Source organism: Nicotiana sylvestris, chromosome 4, assembly GCF_000393655.2.
Source record: "Nicotiana sylvestris chromosome 4, ASM39365v2, whole genome shotgun sequence".
In the NCBI taxonomy this organism is placed as follows: Eukaryota; Viridiplantae; Streptophyta; class Magnoliopsida; order Solanales; family Solanaceae; genus Nicotiana; species Nicotiana sylvestris.
Window position 1 is genome coordinate 153688130 of NC_091060.1, and position 26384 is coordinate 153714513.

Below are 26384 nucleotides of genomic sequence, written 5' to 3' on the forward strand. Positions count from 1 at the left end.
CTGGTTGCTCCATATAAATCTCCTCTTCCAAATCTCCATGAAGAAATGCAGTTTTCACATCCAACTGCTCCACTTCAAGATCTAGGCTAGCTGCTAAGCTCAAAATTGTTCGAATAGAAGTCATTTTGACAACAGGTGAGAAAATTTCGTCAAAATCAATACCTTTCTTTTGTTCGAAGCCTTTAACCACCAATCGAGCTTTGTATCTGACCAGCTTGCCATTTCCATCTTTCTTGAGTTTAAAGACCCATTTGCATTTGAGTGGTCTTTTACCCTTTGGAAGTTCAACCAGCTTGTATGTGCCATTTTTCTGTAGAGATTCCATCTCTTCTTGCATAGCTTTCATCCACTGGTTCTTTTCTGGATGGGACAACACCTCCTTAAGACTTTCTGGCTCCCCCTCATCACTGATGAGGACATACTCTGTGGAAGGGTACCTGCGTGACTCTACCCTTGGCCTCTCTGATCTCCTCAGAGGTTGAGGTTGTTCTTCTCCCTGAGTGGGGTGCTCCACTTCCTCGACACCTTCATCAAGTTGCTCCCCCTGCTCAATAACCTCACCAGGTTGCTCCCCCTGCTCGGCAACCTCGTCGGTCGTACTTTCTGCACTTGTGGGATTGTTAGAAGTAGAAGGAATAGTAACAAAGTTAGGAATTATACCATTCTTCGCCTTTTCTGACATATCAGCAGCAGTTCCAACTTCACTTTCTCGGAAGACTACATCTCTGCTTCTGATGACCTTCTTCTTTACAGGATCCCACAGTCTGTACCCGAACTCTTCATCTCCATATCCGATAAATATGCAGGGAACAGATTTATCATCCAGCTTTGTTCTCTGCTCTTTTGGTACATGTGCAAAAGCTCTGCAACCGAACACCTTCAGATGCGAGTAGGACACCTCCTTGTTGGTCCAAACTCTCTCTGGGATGTCAAATGCCAATGGAACTGATGGACTCCTATTGATCAGGTAACAGGCTGTCTGAACTGCTTCACCCCAGAATGACTTAGGCAGTTTAGCCATTCTGAGCATGCTTCTCACCTTCTCCACAATGGTGCGGTTCATCCTCTCGGCTACGCCATTGTGCTGTGGGGTTCCAGGAACTGTCTTTTCATGTCTGATCCCATGACTTGAACAATACTCTTCAAATTCCCTTGAAGTGTACTCACCTCCATTGTCACTTCGGAGACGCTTTAGCTTTCGACCCGTCTCCCTTTCTACTAGAGCATGAAACTTCTGGAAAACTTGAAACACCTGATCTTTGGTTTTCAAAATATAAACCCATAATTTTCGTGAAGCATCATCAATAAAAGTAACAAAATATTTGTTACCGCCCATTGATTCAATTTCCATTGGGCCACAAACATCAGAATATACTAAATCAAGTATATTCAATTTTTTCAGATGATGTCTGAAATGAGACTCTATGTTGCTTACCAAATAAACAGTAGTCACAAGGTTTTACCGTTATACCTTTGGCATAATAAATAAGTGATTTCTTGGCAAGAATCTGCAATCCCTTCTCGCTCATATGACCCATTCTTTTGTGCCACAAATCTTCAGAAATCTCATCTTGTGCCGTGTTCAATTCACCTTGGCATATTTCTGCATTTGTCCTGTACAATGTGCCATGAGCAACTCCCTTTGCAATCACCAATGATCCCTTAGTGAGTCTCCACTTTTGATTTGCAAAATAACTCTCGTATCCATCTCGGTCTAAAGCAATTCCCGAGATCAAGTTCATCCGCAAATCAGGTACATGCCGCACATCCTTTAGAACCAATGTGCATCCGACATTTGTCTTGATACAAATGTCACCAATCCCCGCAATCTTTGAGTAACTTGTGTTACCCATTTTCACTGTGCCGAAATCACCTGCTACATATCTGCAAAAAAGATCTCTTACCGGTGTGGCATGGTGAGATGCCGCTGTGTCAACCACCCATTCCGACTCTGGACCTGACAGGTGCATGCATTCCTCTTCCTCATTTATAAAGAGGACAACATTATCATTATTTTGCACCATGGCGGCTGTGTTGTCGTCATTCTTCTGGCCACTGGTTTCACCTTTGCCCTTCCTTGGATTTGGGCAATCTCTTTTGAAGTGACCTGGTTGATTACAGTTGTAGCAATTTCTGACTCTTGATTTGGATCGGTTCTTTGACTTCCCACGAGCTCCGGATCTACCATAGTTGTTCGAACTCCTTTGATAACTCCTGCCTCTACCTTCTGTGATGAGAGCCTGTCCTTGATTTTCAGGCTTCTTTCTCATCTTCTCATTGAGTAGAAGAGCCGATGTGACATCTTTCAACTCAATAGTAGTCTTACCGTGCAGGATGGTTGTTGCCAAATTATCGTACGAAGATGGCAACGAGTTCAATAGCAAGATGGCTTTATCTTCTTCCTCGATTTTCACTCCGAGGTTGGCAAGCTGTGTGATTAGTCCGTTAAACACATTTAAATGTGACAAAAAATTCGTACCTTCACTCATGTGTAGGGCGTATAACTGCTTCTTCAGGTACAATTTATTTGTCAGCGTTTTGGACATGTATAGGCTTTCCAACCTTGTCCAAATTCCACGTGCAGTGTCTTCATCAATGATGTTATTTACCACATCATCTGATAAGTGCAACCTGATTGCACTAGCAGCTCTTTCATCCAAGTCAGCCCAATCCTCAGCTTTCATGGTATCAGGCTTTTTGGAATCAACATCTAGAACCTTGTGTAATCCTTGTTGGATGAGCAGATCTCTCATCCTTCTTTGCCATGTTGAGAAACCGTTATCTCCATTGAATTTTGCTACCTCGTACTTTACTCCGGACATTTTTATTTTTCACCAAGTATAGTACTACCGACAGTGAATAGTATTTCAGTGAACGAGCAGAACCTGTGCTCTGATACCAGTTGTTGGGAATAAACCCCTTACCAAAATAATATTCACGGTAATAAAGCGGAATAATAATGTAGCACCGAGATACGGTAATTAACAAGAATAAAAGAGTAACAATGACACCAAGATTTTTACGTGGAAAACCCTTCTGAATAAGGGAAAAAACCACGACCCCGAGAGGAGCAACTGATATCACTATAGTAAGGAATTTTACACTTTGTAGGTCGGAGATAAATACTCCAAAGACCACTACAACACTCAAAAGAAATAACCCTCTTTTGATATTCTCACCTTACTACAATATCGCTCACTCTCTATTTTCCTCACAAACTATTTTCTTATACCCTGTCTGTGAAACCTCACTCTTTCTTTCTCTCTTTGTTGGTATGAAGAAATGAGAGTTGAAGCTCTCCTTTTATAGCCAAAGCTTCACTCTCTAAAGCCTACAATATTTGACAATTTACACACACTTTTCACAATTCAACAAAGTTGGCTACCAAACCAAAGAAATTCAACAAGGTTGGCTACCAAACCAAACTAATTCAACAAGGTTGGCTACCTAACCAAACCAAGTCAACAAGGTTGGCTACCAAACCAAAGAAACTTTTATTAGGCACATGTCTAATACTTCTTCAATGAGATGGACATCATCAATACGCCTATCGGGTTCAGAATCAGATTTAATATATTCTATGAAACGGTTGGAATTGACCAATTATATATGAATTTGAGTGAAAAACTCCTTACAGAAAGTTGCTTCAATGATGACATAGTGCAATTATTTAACTTAAGCAAGTTTAGAAGTTTCTAAAAGCAATATGGAATTACGTTTTCTACAGTAAAATCTCATAAGTTTACATACGGCTTAAGGAGCATGATTAAGATATAAAATAATTATCCCATGGTCTGGACAAATCCAACTCAAGAAAAATAATTGAGAATCAACGTGAAACTCCAAGAGTTGGATATTGTAAATTAGTTACGGATTAGCCTAAACAACAAATTGATACGGGATCGATATGATGTGATTATAGATTGGTTTTGTTACAAGTAGGTAGTTGAAGAAGTTGAATAAAGTGTTCGAGGTGGCGCATTGGGTATTCCTGCACGAGTACTGTGAGTAGTAATCTTACCACAATTTGTATTTTCATAACCAGCATGGTTTATATATTATTTTGAAAATAAAATATGTTACTGGATGTTTGAAATTGCATGTGGGACAAGTCCTTTACTTGATATGGTACTGAAAAATTTACTGGAGATGTTTACCGTTATTTAAAATGTTCTCACTGTTACTAGACATGTTTTACTATTACTTGAGATATGGTTACCATTACCAAAAGGGATTTACATGATTTGATAAGAATTGATATGCCTTTATGATTTTGAAAATGCTTTTTTTATGAATATTTACTGGTTACAAGAAAAAGCATAAATGGGAGGAGACTTTGAAGGATCTCGTAGCTAACGACGGGTTCGTTAGACCTGGTGCATCTTGTATTTACCGATTATCGAGTACAGTTATAGCCCTCGCTAGTGGGAATGTAGAACTAGCATACAGTTACAGTTTTTCCCTCGAGTAGGGACCTACAGTTATATTTGACTCCTTTTGCCAAGGGGTCCCTATAATGATACAGATTACATGATCCTTTTCTGGAAGCCTCCCAATATAAAGATTTGCTATGATACGGTATTTACAGAGTTTATTACTAAATTGTTAAATTGATTTTGTTACAGGAAATACATGATGAGACTGATTGTTATTACCATTTTAAAAAGGGCATTTAATTTTGTGATTATTATACAAGCATGTTTTCTAACTTGTCCCCTATTAAAAACGGTTGTGGTTAAGTATTACTACTCACTGAGCTAGCGACTCACTCCCCGCTATTATTTTTTTTAGAGGCAGCAATAGACGCATGCGAGGATTCCGTTAATTAGAGTATACGAGTTGATAGTTCCTGGTGAGCCCCGCACTTGTTCGCGTGGGCGAAGAGTTTATTTATTTATTATCATCTTTTCCTTTTGAACTCTTAGAGTCGCTCCATCGTCATTTTTATTAGTGTCATTAGTATTCATTCATTGTTAGACCCACGACTAGTAGTAGATTCTCTTATAGTATTTTGGAGATGAATTTAAGATTTTTGTGTTGCAAATTATTGATTAATAGTGGTGAATAACTGTTTGATTAGTTGATGAAGATTATGAGATATTTTGGTTGATATAGGTTGGTTCTGTTGTTGAATTGTGAGACAGGTTAAATTTTTGGATAGTCCTAAAATAGAGGAAACTCTTTTCGATTTTCTGAAAAATATCGATGAGGCTTACTTGGGGGCACTTGCTCCTAAGCGCCGGTCATGATCCTAAATTGGGTCATGACAAAGTTGGTATCAGAGCACTAGGTTATTCTTGTGACTAATGGAGCACACGTCAGTAGTAGAATCTCAATTATGGTTATGTAGCCGACCATTCCCATAATCGTGATTCTGTGAGGGCGTGATAGGATGTGTCTTGTCTTTCTTTCTTATTCCTCCGTACATGTGTGGCGATTAGGGTCAGATAAATGAATCTATCATTACTTATCCTATTCGTGTATGGCTCGGACCAATTACCCTATAATAGAATTTGGCTAGAGGTTCAAACTTCAAAGACGTCAAATTTTGCCAATGGACATGCAGCCATCTCCGAGCAAAGAAATGCTAGATAAGTAAGTATACAAGACCAGTGAAATGTTCGTTGTGCCATATGAGGTGCTTTCTGGTAAGATGTGTAATAGAGTCCATTTCGAAAATTTATGCTAGTCTACCACTATAGCTATAGAGGAGTGCTATCATAAAAAGGTACTTACCTTCATGAAAAAGAAAAAAAGAAAAAGATCTCTATGAATATAATAGATAAACATAGAAGAATGAACAACAGAATAGGGGCTCTAAAGTTCTCATGCACCTAAAAGATTATGAGGAACAACAAAATATTCTTAATAAAGCTCCTAAAATTGAAACTACTAAGTTTACTATTTCTGATAGTTCAAAGGATCCTTAAAGGTCTTTAGTAGAATACTTACCAGGTTATGAGCTATAAGATATTTCATGAAGAGTTCTATGGAACAAACAACTTTTAGACTAGAGAACATGGCGAATACATGAAATGCTACTATTTTCTTAGAGATGCCAACAAGAGCAACACAACTAATTTGGAAATAATTTCACTAAAGTGTTTATGAATCACTTCCTTCTTGATAGTTTGTGACGTAAAATTGCCAGCTAGATCATTTAAGAAATTGATTTAGACGTTGGGTATACTTACATATAACACCAAACTTTCTCAGCTGGATACGCAAGCAACATCTTAAGTTTAGCGACTTGTTGAAAGGTTCGTCAATTATTTAAACAAGGTAGTAACTGCATATATGAAGATTGAAGACTTAAACCTATTTTATAGCAGTTGCACTTACCAAAAAGATTGAAAATATGGACATGATAGGCGTGCAAAAACTCACATAAGAAGATCGAGATTAGAATATCTTTTAGTATGGATTTTAATATGAATCGAAGATTTAAAAATCAAGAACATTTTCAGATATTAAGCGATTGTTTTCGAGTTGCCACATTTGTGAAAAATTTATAGTAGTTAGAAATGTGTTTAAAACTTTTAAGATTCAAGCTAAGAGAAGGAAACCCCAGCTAACCAAGTTATACTTGATATGGTTAACTCTAACGTACAGATGGACATGGATTAATTATTTTCTTACCATGCTACCCTCGATTACTATGGAAAGACTATTAGTTTTGGTGAACTTTTAAAGCTGATTTTGTCCAAAAAGGGGATTATAGGTTTTAGAGAAGAGCAAATTATATATTTTGAAGACCTAACGGTTATAGAAGAAAGGTTGTTTGGATCTCATAGATGCAGTAAGGGGCACAAGAGAAGAAATACTTAGTTTAAAAAAAAGAGGAAGTATCATAATGAGAGATTCTCTAATTTATTCCTAAGAATTTACTAGGACTACCTCCAATACGAGAAATAGACTTTAGTATTGAACTGACACCTGACATACAAACTATATCATATGAAACCAAGGAGTCGAAAGGGCTAAGTGAACAATTACAAAACCTATTGAATAAAAGTTTTATCATACCGAGTGTTTCACCATGGGGAGCATCAATATTGTTGGGAAAAAAAGAGAGAGGGGGAAATAGGTCCGTAATAATGTAAATTGACTACATACAACTGACTAAGATAACAATATGCAATATATACTCATTGTCTCGTATAGATGACTTGTTTGATTAGTTACAAGGAGCCTCCCACTTTTAAAAGATTGATCTTTAGTCTAGTTATCATTAGCTTAGAATAAGAAAGGAAGATATTTCGATGTAAGCCTCTAGAACTCAGTACAAACATTATGAGTTACTTGTGATGCCTTTCGGACTGGCCAATTCTCTAGCTGCATTCATAGATATAATGAATATAGTGTTCAAGTTATTTCTGGAAAAAGTATCATGGCCATTATTTATGATATTTAGTATATTCTTGTAGCTAGAAAGAACACGAAGAATTACTTGGAAGAAAAAAAATGTGTTATAGATGCTGCCGAAAAATTAGCTTTTTACCAAGTTCTTGATATGTGAACTTTAGCTAGACTCGGAGGTGTTCATAGGACACATGATATCTAAGAATGAAAAGATGGTATCAGAGCCACTCTTGTGTCAGCCATGCCGATGGTGAGTCAGAGTTCAACTAAGTTTAGGAAAATCCCGGTTAGGCGGAGCAAACCTCAGTGCTGAGTCTAGGCAAATCCCATGCGGTGGGGCTGAGTCCATAAGAGGGGGTGTATGTAACACCCCAGGCTTTAGATAGAGTCCCATATCGGCAAAACACAAGAGGGATGCTGGGTATATAAGTTAACAAGCCTTAGACCCTAGTGACGCGTTTTAAACCTGTGAGGGCCTAGGCCTAGAGCGGACAATATCACTAGCGGGCTGGGCTGTTACAAGTTCATCACAACGTACATACAATACAAAGATTTAGTTAGATATATATTATCCCGCTTTAACAGCCTATTCATATGCTTGTCATGACTCCTGATTTCAGATACTATTGAGATATGTTTAGTTAGATATTGATTAGTTAGATACTGTTATATTAGCTCTTAGTTAGCTAAGTTAATTGTATTCCTTTATTTTCCTTTTTCCCACATGTACATATATATACAGGTTGTAATAGTGGAAATAAGAATGAGAATCATTTTTCACAATTATATTTCTTCTGCTCTCCTCCTAGATATTTCTCTTCTTTCTTTGGAACATTCCAGATCCACCATTGAAGCTCTAGCAAGAGCTTCATCTTAGCTCAAAGTAAGAATCTCAATATGGTATTAGATCCGGCATGATATCCTCGTCAAAGATTTGCCGGAGTTTCTCTTCTTCAAGACCTCTTTCTCTCCATCATCTACTGGGTTTTGGTTTTGCGATTTCGACCTGCAGATTTTGTGCGAAGTGAAGGCATTATATGCACAATTGGATAGATTATTCAACGATTTGCTTAGGAAATTAGCCAATTTCATCATCTAGGGCTTTTCTCATGGCTATCGATCAGACCGAAGAACTCACACCCAGTACGAGCAGAAGTGATCAACCTGTCATCGATGTAAGTAGTCCTCTATACATTCATCCTTCGGATAGTCCCGGAGTGACTCTAGTACCAGTTCCTTTTGATGGAATTGGATATAGGTCATGGAGAATGAGTGTATTGAGAGCCTTGTCAGTCAAAAACAAATTAGGGTTCGTAAATGGAGATTATAGGAAGCCTCCTCCCAATTCTCCACAATTTTGTCAATGGGAAAGGTGTGCCGATATGGTAACTTCCTGGATTCTCAATTCCCTGTCGAAGGAAATTTCTGATAGTATTGAATATATTAGCAATTCAGTAGAATTATGGAGAGAATTGGAAGATTGATATGATCAAACGAATGGTGCAAAGCTGTATCAAATTCAAAAGGAGATTAATGATCTGGTTCAAGGGTCCTTGGACATTACTGCCTACTACACGCGAATGAAAATGCTATGGTTAGAATTGAGCAATCTCAGTGCAAAGTCTCTATACACTTGTGTTTGTACGTGTGGGTCAAAGGACAATATGCATAAGGCAGAATAGGACAGGTGACTTATTCGGTTTCTGATGGGCTTGAATGAAGTGTACACAACAATGCGAGGAAGCATTTTAATGATGAAAACTTTACCATCATTGGCACAAGCCTTCTCTCTACTGGTACTAGAGGAAAAGCAAAGGGAGTTCAAGCCAAACAATCAATTGAGCCTGGAGTCTACCTCACTTCATGTGAACACTGCGCCTTCACAACATCAGAATCCTTTTAGAGCTCAGTACTTCAAGACACATTATACATGCAACTCAGGCCAATTCAAGGTCGACCATTCTGTGACTACTGCAAGAGGCCAGGCCATTCAAAGGACAAGTGTTACAAATTACATGGATATCCCCAGAACAATTCTTATAACAATCAAAACTCAAATCGCACTAATACTCAACAGTTCAATCAGGGAAACAACTCAGGTCAAACTCAAGGTCACAAATTCAACAGAGGTAAAGGAACTGTGGCAAATATGCATGGAACCCTTGCTGATCTGATGCAAGAAAAGGAAGATGATCCAATCCTACGCAGTGAGAATCAGAATGTCAGCTTGACAAAAGAGCAATATGGGCAGATAATGAATCTGCTGCAATATTTTCAGACATGAGGATCTCCCAGCAATGCAAACATTACTAGTGGTGCTGCTAACTTTGCAGGTATTGTGGTCTGCACTTCTTCTATTGATTTTGACAAACCATCGTGCAAATGTTTCGAATCTAAAACTGACTTTTGGATCATAGACTCAGGAGCCTCTAATCACATGACCTTCAACAAAATTGCTCTTAGTAACATAACAACATTACCATACCCTATGTTAATAAGCCTACCAAATGAATACAAGGTGAAAGTGCTTCAATTTGGGGATGTGATACTTAACTCTGAAATTACCCTACACAAAGTCCTTTATGTCCCATCCTTTAAGTACAACCTAATTTCTGTCAATTCTCTTGCAACACATCTCAAGTGTATTGTATTTTTCACTGATACACTATGTTTGTTGCAGGCCCCTTCAGTGAAGAGGCCTCAGATGATTGGTAGTAGCAGAGAGGGATTATACTACCTATGTTCCGGGTGTCTAAAGGGTAAAAGTTCTGTTTCAGCTACTAGTCTTCCAATTTCTTATTGCAATTGTTCTGTTTCTGCTGGTACAAATAGTGGAGTCTTTAGTAGTCCTCTTCATTCACAGTCTTATTCAACATATGTAAATACTTCCATTCACAATAATAAGAATGACTCTTTGAATGTTTTAGATAAACATGATGCAGATACTTTGTGGCATAATAGGCTTGGCCATGTTCCCTTTTCCAAAATGATAAAAAATATCCTCAATAGATATGAACTTCTCACCCAAACAACCTTTCATTTGCTCCATTTGTCCCATGGCTAGACAAGTCAGACTTCCATTTCCACAAAGAACCAGCACCTCTACCCACATTTCCAATTGATACATGTTGATATATGGGGCCCCTATCATGTTACTACACACAACAATTACAAGTATTTTCTTACCTTGGTGGATGATTTTAGTAGGTCCACTTGGACTCATCTATTGAGCAACAAAAGCAATGCCCTACAACACTTAAAGCTTTCATAAATATGATTGAAAACCAATTCAATACCACTGTGAAAACCATTAGATCTGATAATGGACTGGAGTTCACTAGTCATGAAGCCACTTCCTTCTATCAAACCAAAGGAATCATTCACCAGAAAACTTGTCCTTATACTCCACAACAAAATAGGGTAGTGGAAATGAAACACAAGTATCTCCTCGAAACTGCTAGGGCACTTATGTTTCAGTCTAAACTCCCAACTAACTATTGGGGACAATGTATTTTGACAGCAACTTACCTAATTAACATACTACCTACTACCTACCTGAACAACAAGTGTCCTTTTGAAATTTTATACCACAAGAAGCCCAACTACTCTCATTTGAGGAGCTTTGGATGCCTCTGTTATCCTACTGTACCTAAGGTGCACAGAGACAAATTTGAACCTAGAACTACTTCTCATATTTTTGTGGGCTATCCTTTTGGGACAAAGGGTTACAAAGTGTTAAGCCTAACCACTAAGAAGATTCATGTCTCTAGAGATGTAGTATTTCATTAAAGTGTTTTTCCCTTTTTTTTAAAGTCTAAGAATGTCTCTCTGTATAATAGTCTTAGGTCAGTCTCTCTTCCTGTCCACTCTGAGAATAGCAGTCCACACTATAATGCTCAAAACCCTACAAGCATCACATCTCCAGATGTGCCTCAATCCCCTGTATCCTCACCTGCTAATGAAACTACAATGCACACATCAAACATTCAGTCTTTTCACCATTCTCCTATCCCTGTAATTTTACATGAGTTTCCCAGTCCTCATTCACCAACATCTACTCAATCAGATTCACCTCTTTTAAGAAGAACTAGTAGAACTCATAAGACCCCTACATACCTTCAGGATTACATCTATACTCTACCGAAAATATCATATCATGATGTTCCTCAGGATCCACCTTCTTTGAGTGCACTCTTCTCCAATCACAGTTATGTTACACCTGATGTCCTATATCCTGAACTTCAGCACTTGGTGACAAATGTTTGTCATGATAGTGAGACATCTTCATATGGAGAGGAAGCTCTCAGTCCTGCATGGCGAGCAGCGATGACCCAGGAGTTTGAGGCTCTCTATGCAAATAACACTTGGGACTTAGTCCCTTTGCCAGCTGGAAAACATGCAATAGGCTGCAAGTGGGTCTATAAAATTAAACACAAAGCAGATGGTAGCATAGAGAGATTTAAGGCTAGATTAGTGGTAAAGGGGTATACCCAACAAGTAGGGATTGACTATACAGAGACCTTTTCCCCTGTTGTCAAGATGACAACAGTTAGAGTCTTGGTCACTGTTGTTGTGAAGAAAGGCTAGGATATCTTTCAGCTTGATATAAATAATGCATTCATTCATGGTGACTTATATGAAGAAGTGTATATGGAGGTGCCACCAGGTCTCTTAATTGACCAGACTGGTCCACAAAAGGTGGTTTACAAACTCAACAAATCATTGTATGGGCTGAAGCAAGCCAGCATGCAATGGTATGCTAAGCTGACTGAAGCCCTATCATCAATGGGTTATAAACACTCTGAGAATAATTATTCACTCTTCTCCAAGAAGACTTCTTCTTACATTGTTTTTATAGCTGTCTATGTTGATTATGATGTCATTACTGGGACTGATTTAGTTGAGATAGCCGATTTAAAATCATTCCTTGATAAGAAATTTAGAATCAAGGATCTGAGGAAACTCCATTACATCTTGGGACTAGAGGTTCTCTACACATCAGATGGTGTCATCATGTCTCAAAGAAAGTTCACCCTAGATTTGCTAAAGGAATATGATTGTTTTGCCTACAGCAGTTTGTCCTCTCCTCTTGACCCTACTGTGAAGTTGAAAGCTGATGAGGGGACTCCTCTTCCAAATCCTACATATTACAGAAAATTAGTGGGCAAACTGAATTTTCTCACCAACACACGACTTGATATAGCCTACAGTATGCAGCTTCTCAGCCAGTTCATGCAAGCACCCAGAGATACACATTTGACAGCAGCATTTCATCTCCTCAGGTATCTCAAGACTGATCCCACACTTGGCATATTCTTTTTCAAAGCCACTGATTGTTCCATCAGTGCCTGCTGTGACTCTGACTGGGCATCATGCCCTGACTCTAGAAAGTCTATCACTGGGTACATTATTTTGGTTGGAGACAGTCCCATCAGTTGGACATCAAAGAAGCAAGAAACTATTTCCTTATCCTCAACTGAGGCAGAGTACAGGTCTCTCAGGAAGGTGGTAGGAGAACTGGTATGGTTGAACAGGTTATGTGAAGAGTTTACTATTTCACAGTCCAGCCCCATTGCTGTCTTTTGTGACAGCCAATCTGCCATCCACATTGCTCACAATCCAGTTTTCCATGAACGGACAAAACACATCGAAGTTGACTGTCACTTTGTACGGAACAAACTTCAGGAAGACTTAATTTCTCTCAACCATGTGGCCACCACTGACCAATTAGCTATCATCCTCACCAAGGCACTCACCGGGGTTAAACATCATGCTGTGCTTGGCAAGTTGGCTGTGAGATCCTCCCATCCAACTTGAGGGGGGGGGGGAGGTATTGAGATATGTTTAGTTAGATATTGATTAGTTAGATACTGTTATATTAGCTCTTAGTTAGCTAAGTTAATTGTATTCCTTTATTTTCCTTTTTCCCACGTGTACATATATATACATGTTGTAATAGTGGAAATAAGAATGAGAGTCATTTTTCACAATTATATTTCCTCTGTTCTCCTCCCAAATATTTCTCTTCTTTCTTTGGAACATTCCAGATCCACCGTTGAAGCTCTTGCAAGAGCTTCATCTTAGCTCAGAGTAAGAATCTCAATAGATACTCGTGGTATTTGTTGATTCCGAATAATTTTGTCTTTTGCTGCAATAATAAAATAATTTTAGAAAAATTTCATTCTATTGACCTATCTCTCCAAAATTTACACTTGCAATGCATATATATTTAAGGTATTTGCTGATTCAGTCTAATATTCTTATGTTTGAGTTTTAAAAAAAGGTATCTATGTCTAACAATACAATTCCCTTTATCCTTCTTTAAATTTGGAAGCGGAATCATCCAAACACAGCACAATGAAAGCTCTCTTCCCCTCGACAACACACCAATCCCCTATGTAGTGTCACAGAGCAAAAAGAGAGAGGCTATGGATAGGAGTTCAGCATAAAAAGTATATATCACAAGAAAAGATCCAAATACTTCTTTTGTATTGATGTAAATCACTTCTAATCAGCTGAACCAAAAATTACATTACTGCACAATCGAATATTCTCTTACAAAAATTCAATGGCTTTGAAGTTCTTCTGCATCTATTCGATAAATACAACATTGAGGATCGTATTCGCCTGCAATGAAGAAGTATCTTCATCTGGCGGAATATATACTTTCCTCATCCTCTATATCTGATGTCAATGTCCTGAATAGTTTGCTCCATTATTTCTTTTGGGGAACCTACAGCTAAAAGCAAATGCTGACAACTATTGGACATCTATTATGACAGTTAGGACACAATGAAATTGGAATCTCGTCAGGGGAAAAAATGCTTCAGTAACCTAACTTCCCGAGCCATGGCCTCTCTGCCATGTCGTGAATTCCTATTTAGGACATTTGGATTTGATGGAATATATTATCTTAGATGTCTCATTGACCAGCATAGCTATATCCTTTTGTGCGGAGTAGGTTGAACCAATTGGCAACATTGCCACCACCATGTGAAATGAGGTACAAAATGAAAGCAATATAACCTGCAGTCCCAGCACAGACCAGAAAAGCAAACAGCAGCCCGTTGACCTCAGAGATAACGAAGTCCAGCAAAAGATAGCCATTTATCACCATCACTAGTGCAGCAACAGTCCATGCAACTCTCTACAGTAATAACGAAAGGGCAGTTCAAAAGTAGGATTCAGATTAAAAATGCACCCGATACAAGACAGTCCAAAATTTAGGATGCAAAACTTAAAATGCTAATAAATTTACGAGGCTTCATACATGTGATATGGGTAACTTAGTCTGCATTATAGCAAATAAGCCAGAGAACTCTGAAAGGACTGCACATTTGATGTATTAGTTTGTCTTAGTCATAAATCTGACAAGCTGGTGTACAACCACAAAATAAACCAACAAAAGGGTTCTATATGGAATGGAGTGTTTTGTAATATTTTTATTAAGATTGTTCATTATCAATTGATTTAGATTCATTAAGCACCGAAAGATGTTGCCTAGCGGTCAATAGACTGTGGAGACTTACGTTCAGATTCTAGTAGAGATAAAAGAAGCTAGTTATTTACTCGTATCTGTCTAAGCATTTGGTTGACAAAGTAAACTGGTATTGTATTGGTGGGAAGCAGAAGGTGCTCGCTAGATTAGTCAAGGTGAACCCTGATCCGGTTACCACCATTCTCAAAATAAATGAAACATAAAACAATATATGTGCTGTTTATATTCAAAGTATCGCATTAGAACATCAAACACGCATAACAGCTATGTTATTAGGAGTTAGGACTAGCCACTATAGCCAACTAGGATGTGGATACATATCTGATATCTGGTAAGGGTACATGCAGGTATTGCTAACTTTATTATATTTTGAAAAATTTGCAACGAAATACTTATTCCATGTCACACCCATTAGATACAGGGTACATCAAGGCAATTGAAGAATCTATCTATCCCAGCAAAAGACTACTAGCTCATAAGAAGAAAGATGATTCAAACTTCTAGGAGCGTACATACCTATACTGAAACACAAGAAAAAAAAATTGATCGTGTAACTATTTATGCTATTTTTTTTTTTGATTTGCACCGGGTGTCCGAGTCTCTAAGAGCCCCGACTAATCCCGGGGGTGCACAGGCCCTCGGCAAGGAGTTTCCCGCAAGTGCACCACGGTTAATTCAGGTTTTACCCAGTCCGATGACCCTCAGAAATTGTTTGCACCCAGTGGGTTTCGAACTTGAGACTTTGAAAGGGAGCAAACCCCAAGGCTCAAGTCAATTGCCACTAGGCCAACCCCTGAGGGCCTAGTGGCTAGCAATTTTCTGGACTAAATAACTATTTATGCTATTATGGACTAAACAAGCAGCTTACACATATTCAAATTACACACTCATGGTGTTAATCACAAGTGGGTTGTTTTTGCTAGCTTATAGTTTTGATTTTTTTCGTTCTCTGTCAACTTCTCAAAATTCTAGACTTTCTGACATCAAACTCACAGAAAACTGCTAGCCACTTAAATAACTAAGATGATTTGAATTATAAAAGCCAGTTGTTCTGGAAAAAATATAAACAAATAAAGGAATTGACCATACTTGAGACAGCATCATATCTAATCTTCAAAAAGTAATAGACATGGAACTGAAAACCACAGATAATAGGGAAGGTCATCTTACCTCGAGAGTAGGCCCAATTTTGAAAACACCCATTAACTCCTCCTTGGACACCAATGTCAGAAGGGGTATAAGCGCAAAAGGGATCTGTATAGACTGAAGCACATTAAGCCACTCATTCAAAACGTCGAGTGATGATTCAGTCCTATTGAAAATCAGAGCAACAATTATTGTTGGCACAATAGCACAACTTCGAGTAATCAGCGCCCTAAGCCATTTCTTCAAACGTAGATCTAGAAAACCTCCCATGATAAACTGTCCAGCATAAGTACCGGTTATTGTACTGCTCTGTCCGGCTGCCAATAATCCAATACCCCAAATATAGAGGATTGGAAACATTCCCCCACCATACTTATCCTGAAGATACTGCCCTGCATTTACAAGGCCTAAACTACTAGCTTGCTCACTTCCATAGAATCCCTTGGCGAAGACAGTTGTAACAAACAAATTGATAATAAAGGAGACAAGAAGGGCAAAGGAGCATTCTATTGAGTAGTAATTCAATGCCTCTTGAACCTGCCCTTTTTTCTTCGTATCAATCTCTCTGGATTGAACCAAAGCTGAATGCAAGAATACATTGTGAGGCATTATTACACAACCAACTACTCCAACAGCCTGCCGAACTGTCCTTGAACTGAGTTTTGGAATCAAGAGACCTATGAAGAAGAGAAAAAGCAATTTGACAAGAAACATATCAGCACCTAACTATAATGATTCCATGTAATTAATTTAAACAAATACTAGAATAAGAAATGCACCTGCTAGAAGCTCCTTTCCACTTGGTTTAGCATCTCCAAACATCCAAGCAAAGGACAGTGCCATAGTCGAAATAAGAACAGCAAAAACAGCTTCTAACTTCCTTATTCCATAGTTCTCAAGAACCAAAAGAAGAAAGCTGCTTGCAAAAACAGAACAAAAGAAAACACGTTAACAGATTGATCAATTTACAAGAGGAGTATGCAAACATAAAATCACGCTTATGATAGTAACTTATGCAAACTAAAGCAGATTACTTCCATTAGCAACATACTACGTCAATCAATCAACTACACCTCAATCCCAAATAATTGAATTTGGCTACATGAATCCTCTTTATCCATTCACTCGATTCAGGTCCATTATATTCCAATACTATTATGGCAAATTAAAGGTTCTTTAAGCCTCGCGCTTATCGCTACATAACATACAATTATCTAAATCAGGGGCAGATGTAGAGTTGACGCTATGGGTTCGGACTCAATAGCTTTGACCCAAACTTTGTCTTAAAAATTCATCTTATTATTTATAAAAATAAAAATAAAAAGAAAAGCAGCCCGGTGCACAAAGCATCCGGCGTGCAATTATTAATTTAGAACCTAGTAACTCAAAAAGGCTAGGATCCATAACTGCAATTATTAATTTAGAAACTTCAAATGCCGACTAGCCTCAGCTCTAAATAGAAGAAAAAGACTCCTAACAAACCCAGGCGTGAAGAAAAAACATACTATATGGAAAATCTAATAGTGATCCCAGTTGATGAACATCAAAAAGACTATATTTTTCGCATCCGATTGGCAAACAAAATAATACTAGTACTGCCCATTGAATGCTAATTTGAGCTAAAGTACTGATCTTTTCAAGCTAATCAACTGAAAAGTAAATCAAATTTACCAATCAGAAGCAGTAATAAGCACACCAGCCCAAAGTGGTAAAACCCCACGACTGAGTATCTTAATTGCAATTGCACTTCCTATAACTTCCTGAATATCGGCTCCAATCAGAGCCACCTCAGCCATGAACCATAGTAAAAGCCCAGCCCATTTAGGATACTCTTCCCGGCAAAGCTCCGCCAAGTGCCGGCCCGTTGCAACGCCTATTCTCGCCGACAGTAACTGGATCAACAGGCCCATAACAGTGGCCCATAACAACAGCCACAGAAGCGAGTAACCCGCTATTGCTCCAGCTTGTAGATCTCCTTCCAAATTCCCCGGATCCAAAAAAGCTATGCTCATTAAGAATCCAGGACCCGTAAACTGCCACAGTTTCTTCCATGAAAATGGAGGTACCGTGCTGTAATCAACACCGTCGATCGGTTCTGAATCGAAATCAACGATGTGGATCTTCTCTCCAGATCCGTACGCGAATTCTTCTTCTTCGCTGTCATCATCAGCATAACCGTTAATTAACGGCGACGTTGATTGCGGCAGAGAGGTACTAAGGAGGTGGCGGGATTCTTCGTCTTTGGAATCCGAGGGTGTATTTTGTTGTTGTGGAGGTGAGCTCATTGTATCATTTTACCAGTCACCGGAATTCCTGAATTATCATACGTTGTTCAGTATTGTTAAAAAAGAGAGGCGTATGTTAGCAAAAAGGTAGAGGTTGCGGTGGCGCAGGTGGTGGACGGCGGTGGTGAATAGGAGGAAGCCCGATAGAGAAAGAATATGGGATTGTGTCGGGCTCGTGGCGCTAAGTGGCAAAGGTCGTTATATATATTTAATTTTTTGTGGAAAAAATTGTAGTAGCTAAGCTACTTTTAGTATGTTTCGTGTGCTTACTGTATTATCCAATTAGATACTGGTGGAGCTTTTTGTTTTCCTGTAAAGGTGATTTGATCGTTACGTTCTTCTTCAATTCCTTAACCAAAAGGAGAACTTTCCAATTTATTCAATTTTTTTTATTTTTTGATGGCTTATTCGAAACAATTTCTTCATATTTACAAAGATACGAATAAAGTCTGTGTATACATTATCATACCTCATATTTTTAAGATTTTTCTGAGTATATTATTGTTGTTGTTGTTATTGATTATTTGAATTTAGTCGAGGAATTATCGAATACAATATTTTTACTTTCATAAAGATAGTGGTAAAATCTAATACACACAACCCTTAACAGACTTATAAAATTTTATTGGGTATGTTATTGTTATTGTTGTTGCTGATTTTTTTAGTTTATTTTAGATGTTCAATACTTTGCAGAAAATATAAAGAACGTCTAAGATTAGAGGACTTAATTATTCAATGTTCAAATGAAAATAAAATGAGACGAGTTTAATGAATTAGTGAGTAATAAATATTCAGGTAGATGTACTCAACTAATTTGAGATTAGGACTTGATAATAGTTGTTCTAATTTACTAACATTTTGTTGCCAAAGAAACTTTGTTATGTTGAATTTATTGGTGCTTTTTATAACTTTCTTACATTACGCTACTCTTATTTTGATAGGTACTTGATAATCAATTTGTAAATAATTAGGTTTAAAAGCAAGGGGAAAAAAAGAAAGCAAAAGTTAAAAAGATAAAGAAATTTTTCGCTTTATTTATCTTTACAAAAGTATCTTTTTTTGAAATAAATAATTCAATAAACTGTGTCATACCATCAATGTTTAAAGCTTTTTATGCTTCTAAGAAAGGTTGTGGTGGAGTACTGACGGGCGCCCGACCAATTTCGTGGCCTAAAGGGCCTTAACTTTTTTATTAATAAAAAATATTTTATTTTTATTTGTAGTCTATTTTTTTTAACTTTTTTAGATGCAAAGCTATTATTAATTTTTTATAATTAATTTCTCCTAATAAGTCTTTCTCAATTGACAATATAGTTAATTCATTTAATATCTTTAAAACACTGTTAATCTTAGGTAAAGTTTTATCAATTTTAATTTTGAAACACTTTTTTCCGCTGAAGCAACGGTAATAGGAGTTATTAACATTATTCTATAAGTAATATAGACATTTGAAAAATAATCAAATCTTTTTATTTGATTGAGTATATCAATTAAATTGTTATCTTCTAATTGTAATATTTTTCTTAATATTTTTTAATTCAGAAAATAAATATAAACTATTAATATCTGGTTGATTATTATGATTTAAGGAGCATTCAAGATGAAGGCAATATTTTTTCAAATTTCCATTATCTAGTGCTCTCAGTTTTTACCGCTATGTAGAAAATCAAAAATATTTTCATATGTCTCTAGTTGTTCAAATCTATTTTAAAGTGAAAAAAATAAACTTGTCTACTACTCACTCCGGTCTGTAATAAGTGACTTTTCGGCTTTTATTTTGGTCCAAAATAAGTGTCCTTTTATATAATTGACAAGGAATTAACATTATTTTTCCAAAATTTGCCCTTATTTACATAGCTCAATGTGTCAAATTAACAACATATAAATTTTAATTAAGGATAATCAGTCAAAATATATTTTTATTTTATGAGTCAATATTTTCTTAAGGGGCACAACAAAGGATAAAAAGTCTATTTATTATGGACTAGAGAGAGTATGTATAAAAAAGTAATCAACTCTAAAGGATTTTTCGAGAGATTTTGAGATTTCACTATTAACATTCTCATCAAATTGTTTCTTCCTATATATTACACCTTTCTTATGAAATTCGGGTTCGATATTAATTTTAAATGCAATTTCTATGGCCGAAATCAAAGCAGTTGCAAATCTTTCATCTCTTTATCTGTTAAATAAAGAAACCAAATTTTTTCACTTCACATAACCTTTTTAAAAAAAAAAATTATATATAGCCTATTAGGTGTAAAAAAAAATGGGGCCTCCACAAATATGGGGCCTAAAGCAGTTGCTTTACCTGCTTTATGGACAGGCCGCCCTTGAGTACTGACTACTGATGTATTCATATATCTTTCACCAAAGGTTTCGGTTTCGAACCCTAGATACGAGTTACTTCTGTTACGGAGCGTTTTTTACCTTTTAATATGGAATTTTTTGTTGTAAATTCGGATTTAGTCGGGCCCAACACGAGTATTGGACACAGAGTGAAAGACCGAAAAATAGGTTGTTATGCCTAGGCGAATTGGACAAGGTTAGTTAGATACGTGGAGCAAAGGGATTTGTTGTTGCAAATTTCTCCTAGTAAAGTACTAGGAGTATCCCGAAAGCAACCAACATTAATAGTCTAATGAGTTTGGAAGTCATTTTCTCAAAGTGGGTTTTACTATACAAAATCATCACTTTAATACCCACTCATGAAATACTTTGCAACTTTAATCTTCATTACAACGAAATATAACGTATTATTTAATTTATCAATCAACTTTATAGAAAAAACAATTACAAGAACAAATTAAATACAAGCACTAGTGCTATAAGTTTGGTCGTTTCTGGATTATTAGAGAGGAAAAATCGCATGATTTATTTGTGAACTAATTTTAAAGGGAAAAATATAGGTGACTGATTCTTTGTGAACTTTTATTAGTACTTATCTATAGTGGAGGTACTTTTCTTATCGTACCATTAATAACCTTAGTTGAAAGTTTTTCTATTTCTTGTTGATTTCAGACTCTTCTTAAAATTCAAATAAAGGACAACTCAACTTTCAGGGGGATAAATACTACTTCTTCTAATGCTGTGATCTTGCTTTTCCTTTTGCACTTAGATCAAAACATGAATGCGAAAAGTATATACATCTGGATTTATCTATTTTAAAATAATAACAAAAAAAATTTTAACTCATAATGATTAAGAGGGTGTTTGGATTGACTTTTAAGCAGGTCAAATCAGCATTCAAGGTCTTTTTAGATTTTTTCTGTGTTTGACAAAGTTAAAATGTGGTTAAATAAGTTAAAAACTGCTTAAAACAAGCCAAAAGCAATAAGTTGAGCAACCCCAACTTATTTCTTTTTGGCTTAAAAGTTATTTATGCGGAAAAGTCACTTTTTTAAGTCAATTCAAACGGGCTCTAAGCGAAAGAAGCGGGGACAAAAATCGCACAGATATAACAAAAACGATTTATTTTGTCATATATAAATATAAATTGTTAAATAAATGTTATTTATGAACCCTTCGAAATTTATTATGGATGCAATTGAGTTACGTATTTCATCAGGCAATGAGTTGAGTTGTTGAAAAAAGAGAAAACGCATGAATGCACCAAAAGCAAGAGGGATATCAGAACTGAATTTCAATCTAATTAAATATCGTTCGTTGGTTTTCTGAAGTTAAAAAGGCAAGAGGCATTATACTTATTCGGTTCAAATATTCCTGTTTTCATTTTCTAGAGCATAATATATATATATAATGCAATCTTCAAATGTTTGAGTGTTTGTTTGTGCTTTTCTCTAACAGAAAAAAGTTTTTCGAAAATTTCTTCTCGAAAGAGAATTGTATTGAGGTACCTTTTTACAAAAAAACCATTGAGAATATTCACAAAACTTCTTTATTCAACAATTGACGAATCCCATTTTATCTTTGCACATTTTTTTTTTTTAAGTTCTTCTAAAAAAGATTTCCCCAAAAACTTTTTCCATAAATTGTTCAAACGGATCGGACATGACATCATATCACAACAACGAAACCATACGTTCCCTACTTTACATGAAAATATATGGTACGTAAACGAAAAAAGAAAGAAGGATAAGCTATGCATAATTTTCTTTTATGAGTTTACATTAATGTTGTCATAAAAAACTTATAATTATTGAACTCTTAAGTAAGAAAATTGTCCTTAATTAAAATAAGTTCTAACATATAGGTTGTCTTCTTTATTCAACAATTGACGAATCTCATTAATCTTTGCACAATTTTTTTTTTAAGTTCTTCTAAAAAAGATTTCCCCAAAAACTTTTTCCATAAATTGTTCAAACGGATCGGACATAACATCATATCACAACAACAAAGCCATACGTTCCCTACTCTACATGAAAATATATGGTACGTAAACGGAAAAAGAAAGAAGGATAAGCTATGCATAATTTTCTTTTATGAGTTTACATTAATGTTGTCATAAAAAACTTATAATTATTGAACTCTTAAGTAAGAAAATTGTCCTTAATTAAAATAAGTTCTAACATATAGGTTGTCTTCTTTATTCAACAATTGACGAATCTCATTAATCTTTGCACAATTTTTTTTTTAAGTTCTTCTAAAAAAGATTTCCCCAAAAACTTTTTCCATAAATTGTTCAAACGGATCGGACATGACATCATATCACAAAAACGAAACCATACGTTCCCTACTCTACATGAAAATATATGGTACGTAAACGGAAAAAGAAAGAAGGATAAGCTATGCATAATTTTCTTTTATGAGTTTACATTTATGTTGTCATAAAAAACTTATAATTATTGAACTCTTAAGTAAAAAAATTATCCTTAATTAAAATAAGTTCTTATATATAGGTTGTGTTTGTTAGCTCGAAGATCTGCGAGCTATGGCCAAAGAGAGAGAATAAAAACCCTAGAAGAGATTAAGAGAAGGAGAAAGAAAAGGGTCGGTATAAAGAGACCCTCCATTTTATTATTTCTCTCATTATTATTATGTGTATTACAGTTGTATTAATAAAAGCATAGGAACTAAAGAGAAAGTGAAAAATGCAATTGGGCAGGGTATTTAAGACAACACTATTGGGCCATCCCTTTTCTCTTATTAATACTAAGATGGCCCATTGTTGGAGTGCGCATAAGCAGGTTAACACCCCCTCAAGTTGGAGGGTGAACACACACCAAGCTTGCCAAGAATGTTGTGATGAAGCTGTCCACACAAGGCCTTTGTCATTATGTCAGCCAACTGGTTGGCACTGGAAACAAATTGCAAAGAAATTAGTCCAGAATTCAAGAATTCATGTATATAATGGCAGTCAATCCCAATATGCTTAGTACGTTCATGAAAAATGAGTTTTTGGCAGTATAAAGAGCAGGCTAGATGTCACAACAGATTGGAACAAGACTGTTAATAGGTAGTCGAAGATCCCCAAGAAGTCTAATCAACCAAGATATCTCAGCAGCCACCTTCCTTAGGGCCCTATACTCACCTTCAACTAAAGATAAAGAAATAGTGGGTTGCTTCTTACTTTTCCATGAAATCGGACTGCCACCAAGAGTCACATAAAACTCAGTAACAGACTTTCGAGAGATGGCATAAGAGGCCCAATCAGAATCAGAATAGCCAATAAGAGAGAAATCAGAAGAATTGGAGAGAAGAACTCCCTAAGAAGGATCATTCATGGGATATCTAAGAACATGTAGGCCAACCAGCATGTGAGGGACCTGAGGCTGCTGAAGAAATTGACTCAGGTGTTGGACAGAAAAAGAGATATCAGGCCTTGTATGCTACAAAAAATTGAGTTTCCCAATAAGTTTTCTGTAAAGACTAGGATCAGGAAGAGGATCCCCATGTCCAAAGTGAGCTTAATAGAAGGATCTAGAGGAGTCACAACTGGAGAGAAATGGTGGCAATTGAAATAAGTGAGAAGATCAGTTGTGTACTTGTGCTGGCTCATGAGATAACCTTGAGGATGAGTAATGATTTCTAGCCCCAAGAAGCAATGTACTGACCCCAAATCCTTAATCTTAAATTGACCATCCAAAAAAGATTTCAAAGAGTTCATTTCAGTGAGGTCATCTCCAGCCAAAAGTATGTCATCAACATAAACAACCAGAACCACTAGAGAACCAGAAGAAGACTTGGTGAAGAAGGAGCAATCATTCAGACTTGAAATGTAGCCTCTAGAGAGCAATGCTTCAGACAGTTTTGAAAACCACTATCTCGAGGCTTGCATAAGGCAATATAATGACTTCTTTAGTTTGCAAATCAATGGAAGAAGAAGAAGGAGTGATATCAAGACCTGGAGGTATTTTCATGTAAACCTCCTCATGAAGATCACCATAGAGGAAGGCATTGTTAACATTGTTTACCTCGAAAAATGTGAGTAAAAATTAAAGATAATTTATGATTTTAAAGATATGTGATTTATCCTAATACCAGTGAATATACAAGTAATATTAGTTTTAAGTAAGAAGAATTAATGAACAAAGCCAGTATTGTTAGAGAAATGGGGACCTCGAGCTCGATTATCTCGGGGGGCTCGAGGTGAGCTAAGAGCCAATAAAGTATGAATAATAAAGCAAAAATAATAAAGATGAAGAACAATTGTGGAGCACGATAAACGAGAAAAGTGTAGTAGAATGTTCTATTGTAGTGAATGAGATCCTCCTTTACAAAGATTGGGGTCCCCTTTATATAGAAGGGGAAAACCCTAATCTAGTACATTTCCAATTATGGTAAAGAATTCTATTGGTACAACTATATACTAACCTAGTACAGACTTGTACTATTTCGTACAAAGCTTATCCCTTAATTTATAACCTGACCCACGTGTCCTTGGCAAATTTTCGCTCTTTCTTGAGTGTCATCGAAATTATACTACCCTCGAGGCAGATCATGTTGGGTCTCCGATCTGCTCCCTCGAGGTATGCATTTTCCATTCAGCTCTTATCTTTGCTTCGTACTGCCCGAATTCGAGCCCCGTGGTTCCGCTAAGTCCTCAAAATTGAGCTCTCCGGCTTCGACCGCATACAGATAGTACCCTCGTTTCTTAGAATAAAATGATATTAAACGTTTTAAATTCCCGAAGTCCTTTATGATGGCATCACTCTTATGGCGTAAGCATTGAAATGACCGAAGTGTCCCGTCGATTCTCTTCCCCAAAAGCAATAAATGCACGTCAGAGTCGGTCGACCATCAATACTAATGAATTGTTGTCGCCTTCCTCTATATATGTCAAACCTCCTTTTTCCGCCCCCGCGGGGGTACGTAGGGAGTTTTTTCCAATTAAAGGACAATCGAAACGGGATTTATTTATTTATTTCAGAGTCGCCACTTGGGAGATTTAAGGTGTCCCAAGTCACCAATTTTAATCCCGAATCGAGGAAAAGAATGACTCTGTATTACAGTCTGCGCACCAGAAATTCGGATAAGGAATTCTGTTAACCCGGGAGAAGGTGTTAGGCATTCCCGAGTTCCGTGGTTCTAGCACGGTCGCTTAACTGTCATATTTGGCTTAAATATCTGATTTTTATACAATTATGAGCTCATGTGCAAATTTTATCTTTTTACCGCTTTTATTATTGTTATTATTATTTTTACAAGAATGTGAACATTGTTTAAAACATGTCTTTGGATTACGTCACATGAAATGCTCCCGCAATCCGGAACACATTTTTATTCAATGTTTTGGGATTTGGATTTGGGTTGCATGAAATACGCACCCGAGTTTAAGAAGATAACATTATTAAATACGCGCCTAAAGCGACTAGCGTATCATTATTTTGGGTAGGGCCGAGAAATTTGCTAAACGACTCCTCCCGAATTCTAGGCAATTAAATGTACATTTATTGAGGGCCCCGCAATCTATACATTTTATTAAGCGAGGCTCATCTCATTTTATTTTTAAAAGGACAGTCCTAAAATACCTACATATTTTTATTAAAATTTGTCTCTACAAAATAAAAGAAAAAATATCTTAATTTATTTACATGTTTGAGTTGTTATAGATGAATTTTGAATATGATTCATAAAATCTAAAAATGATGCAAACATGACAGTCCGTTGCCACTGCAGGCCCAGGCCCAACG

General features: G+C 36.7%; 1 protein-coding gene across 1 annotated transcript; it reads right to left on the reverse strand.

Annotated features, from left to right (window-relative positions):
• Positions 1–13831: 13831 nt before the first annotated feature.
• LOC104212664 (metal transporter Nramp3.2-like) lies at positions 13832–18466 on the reverse strand. The gene is made up of 4 exons (XM_009762007.2): positions 17678–18466; positions 16786–16922; positions 16031–16683; positions 13832–14509 (listed from the first exon to the last, which is right to left on the reverse strand). Exons 1-4 carry the CDS (start codon positions 18289–18291, stop codon positions 14285–14287), a joined length of 1629 nt encoding a protein of 542 aa, XP_009760309.1. The 5' UTR covers positions 18292–18466; the 3' UTR covers positions 13832–14284.
• Positions 18467–26384: the final 7918 nt, after the last annotated feature.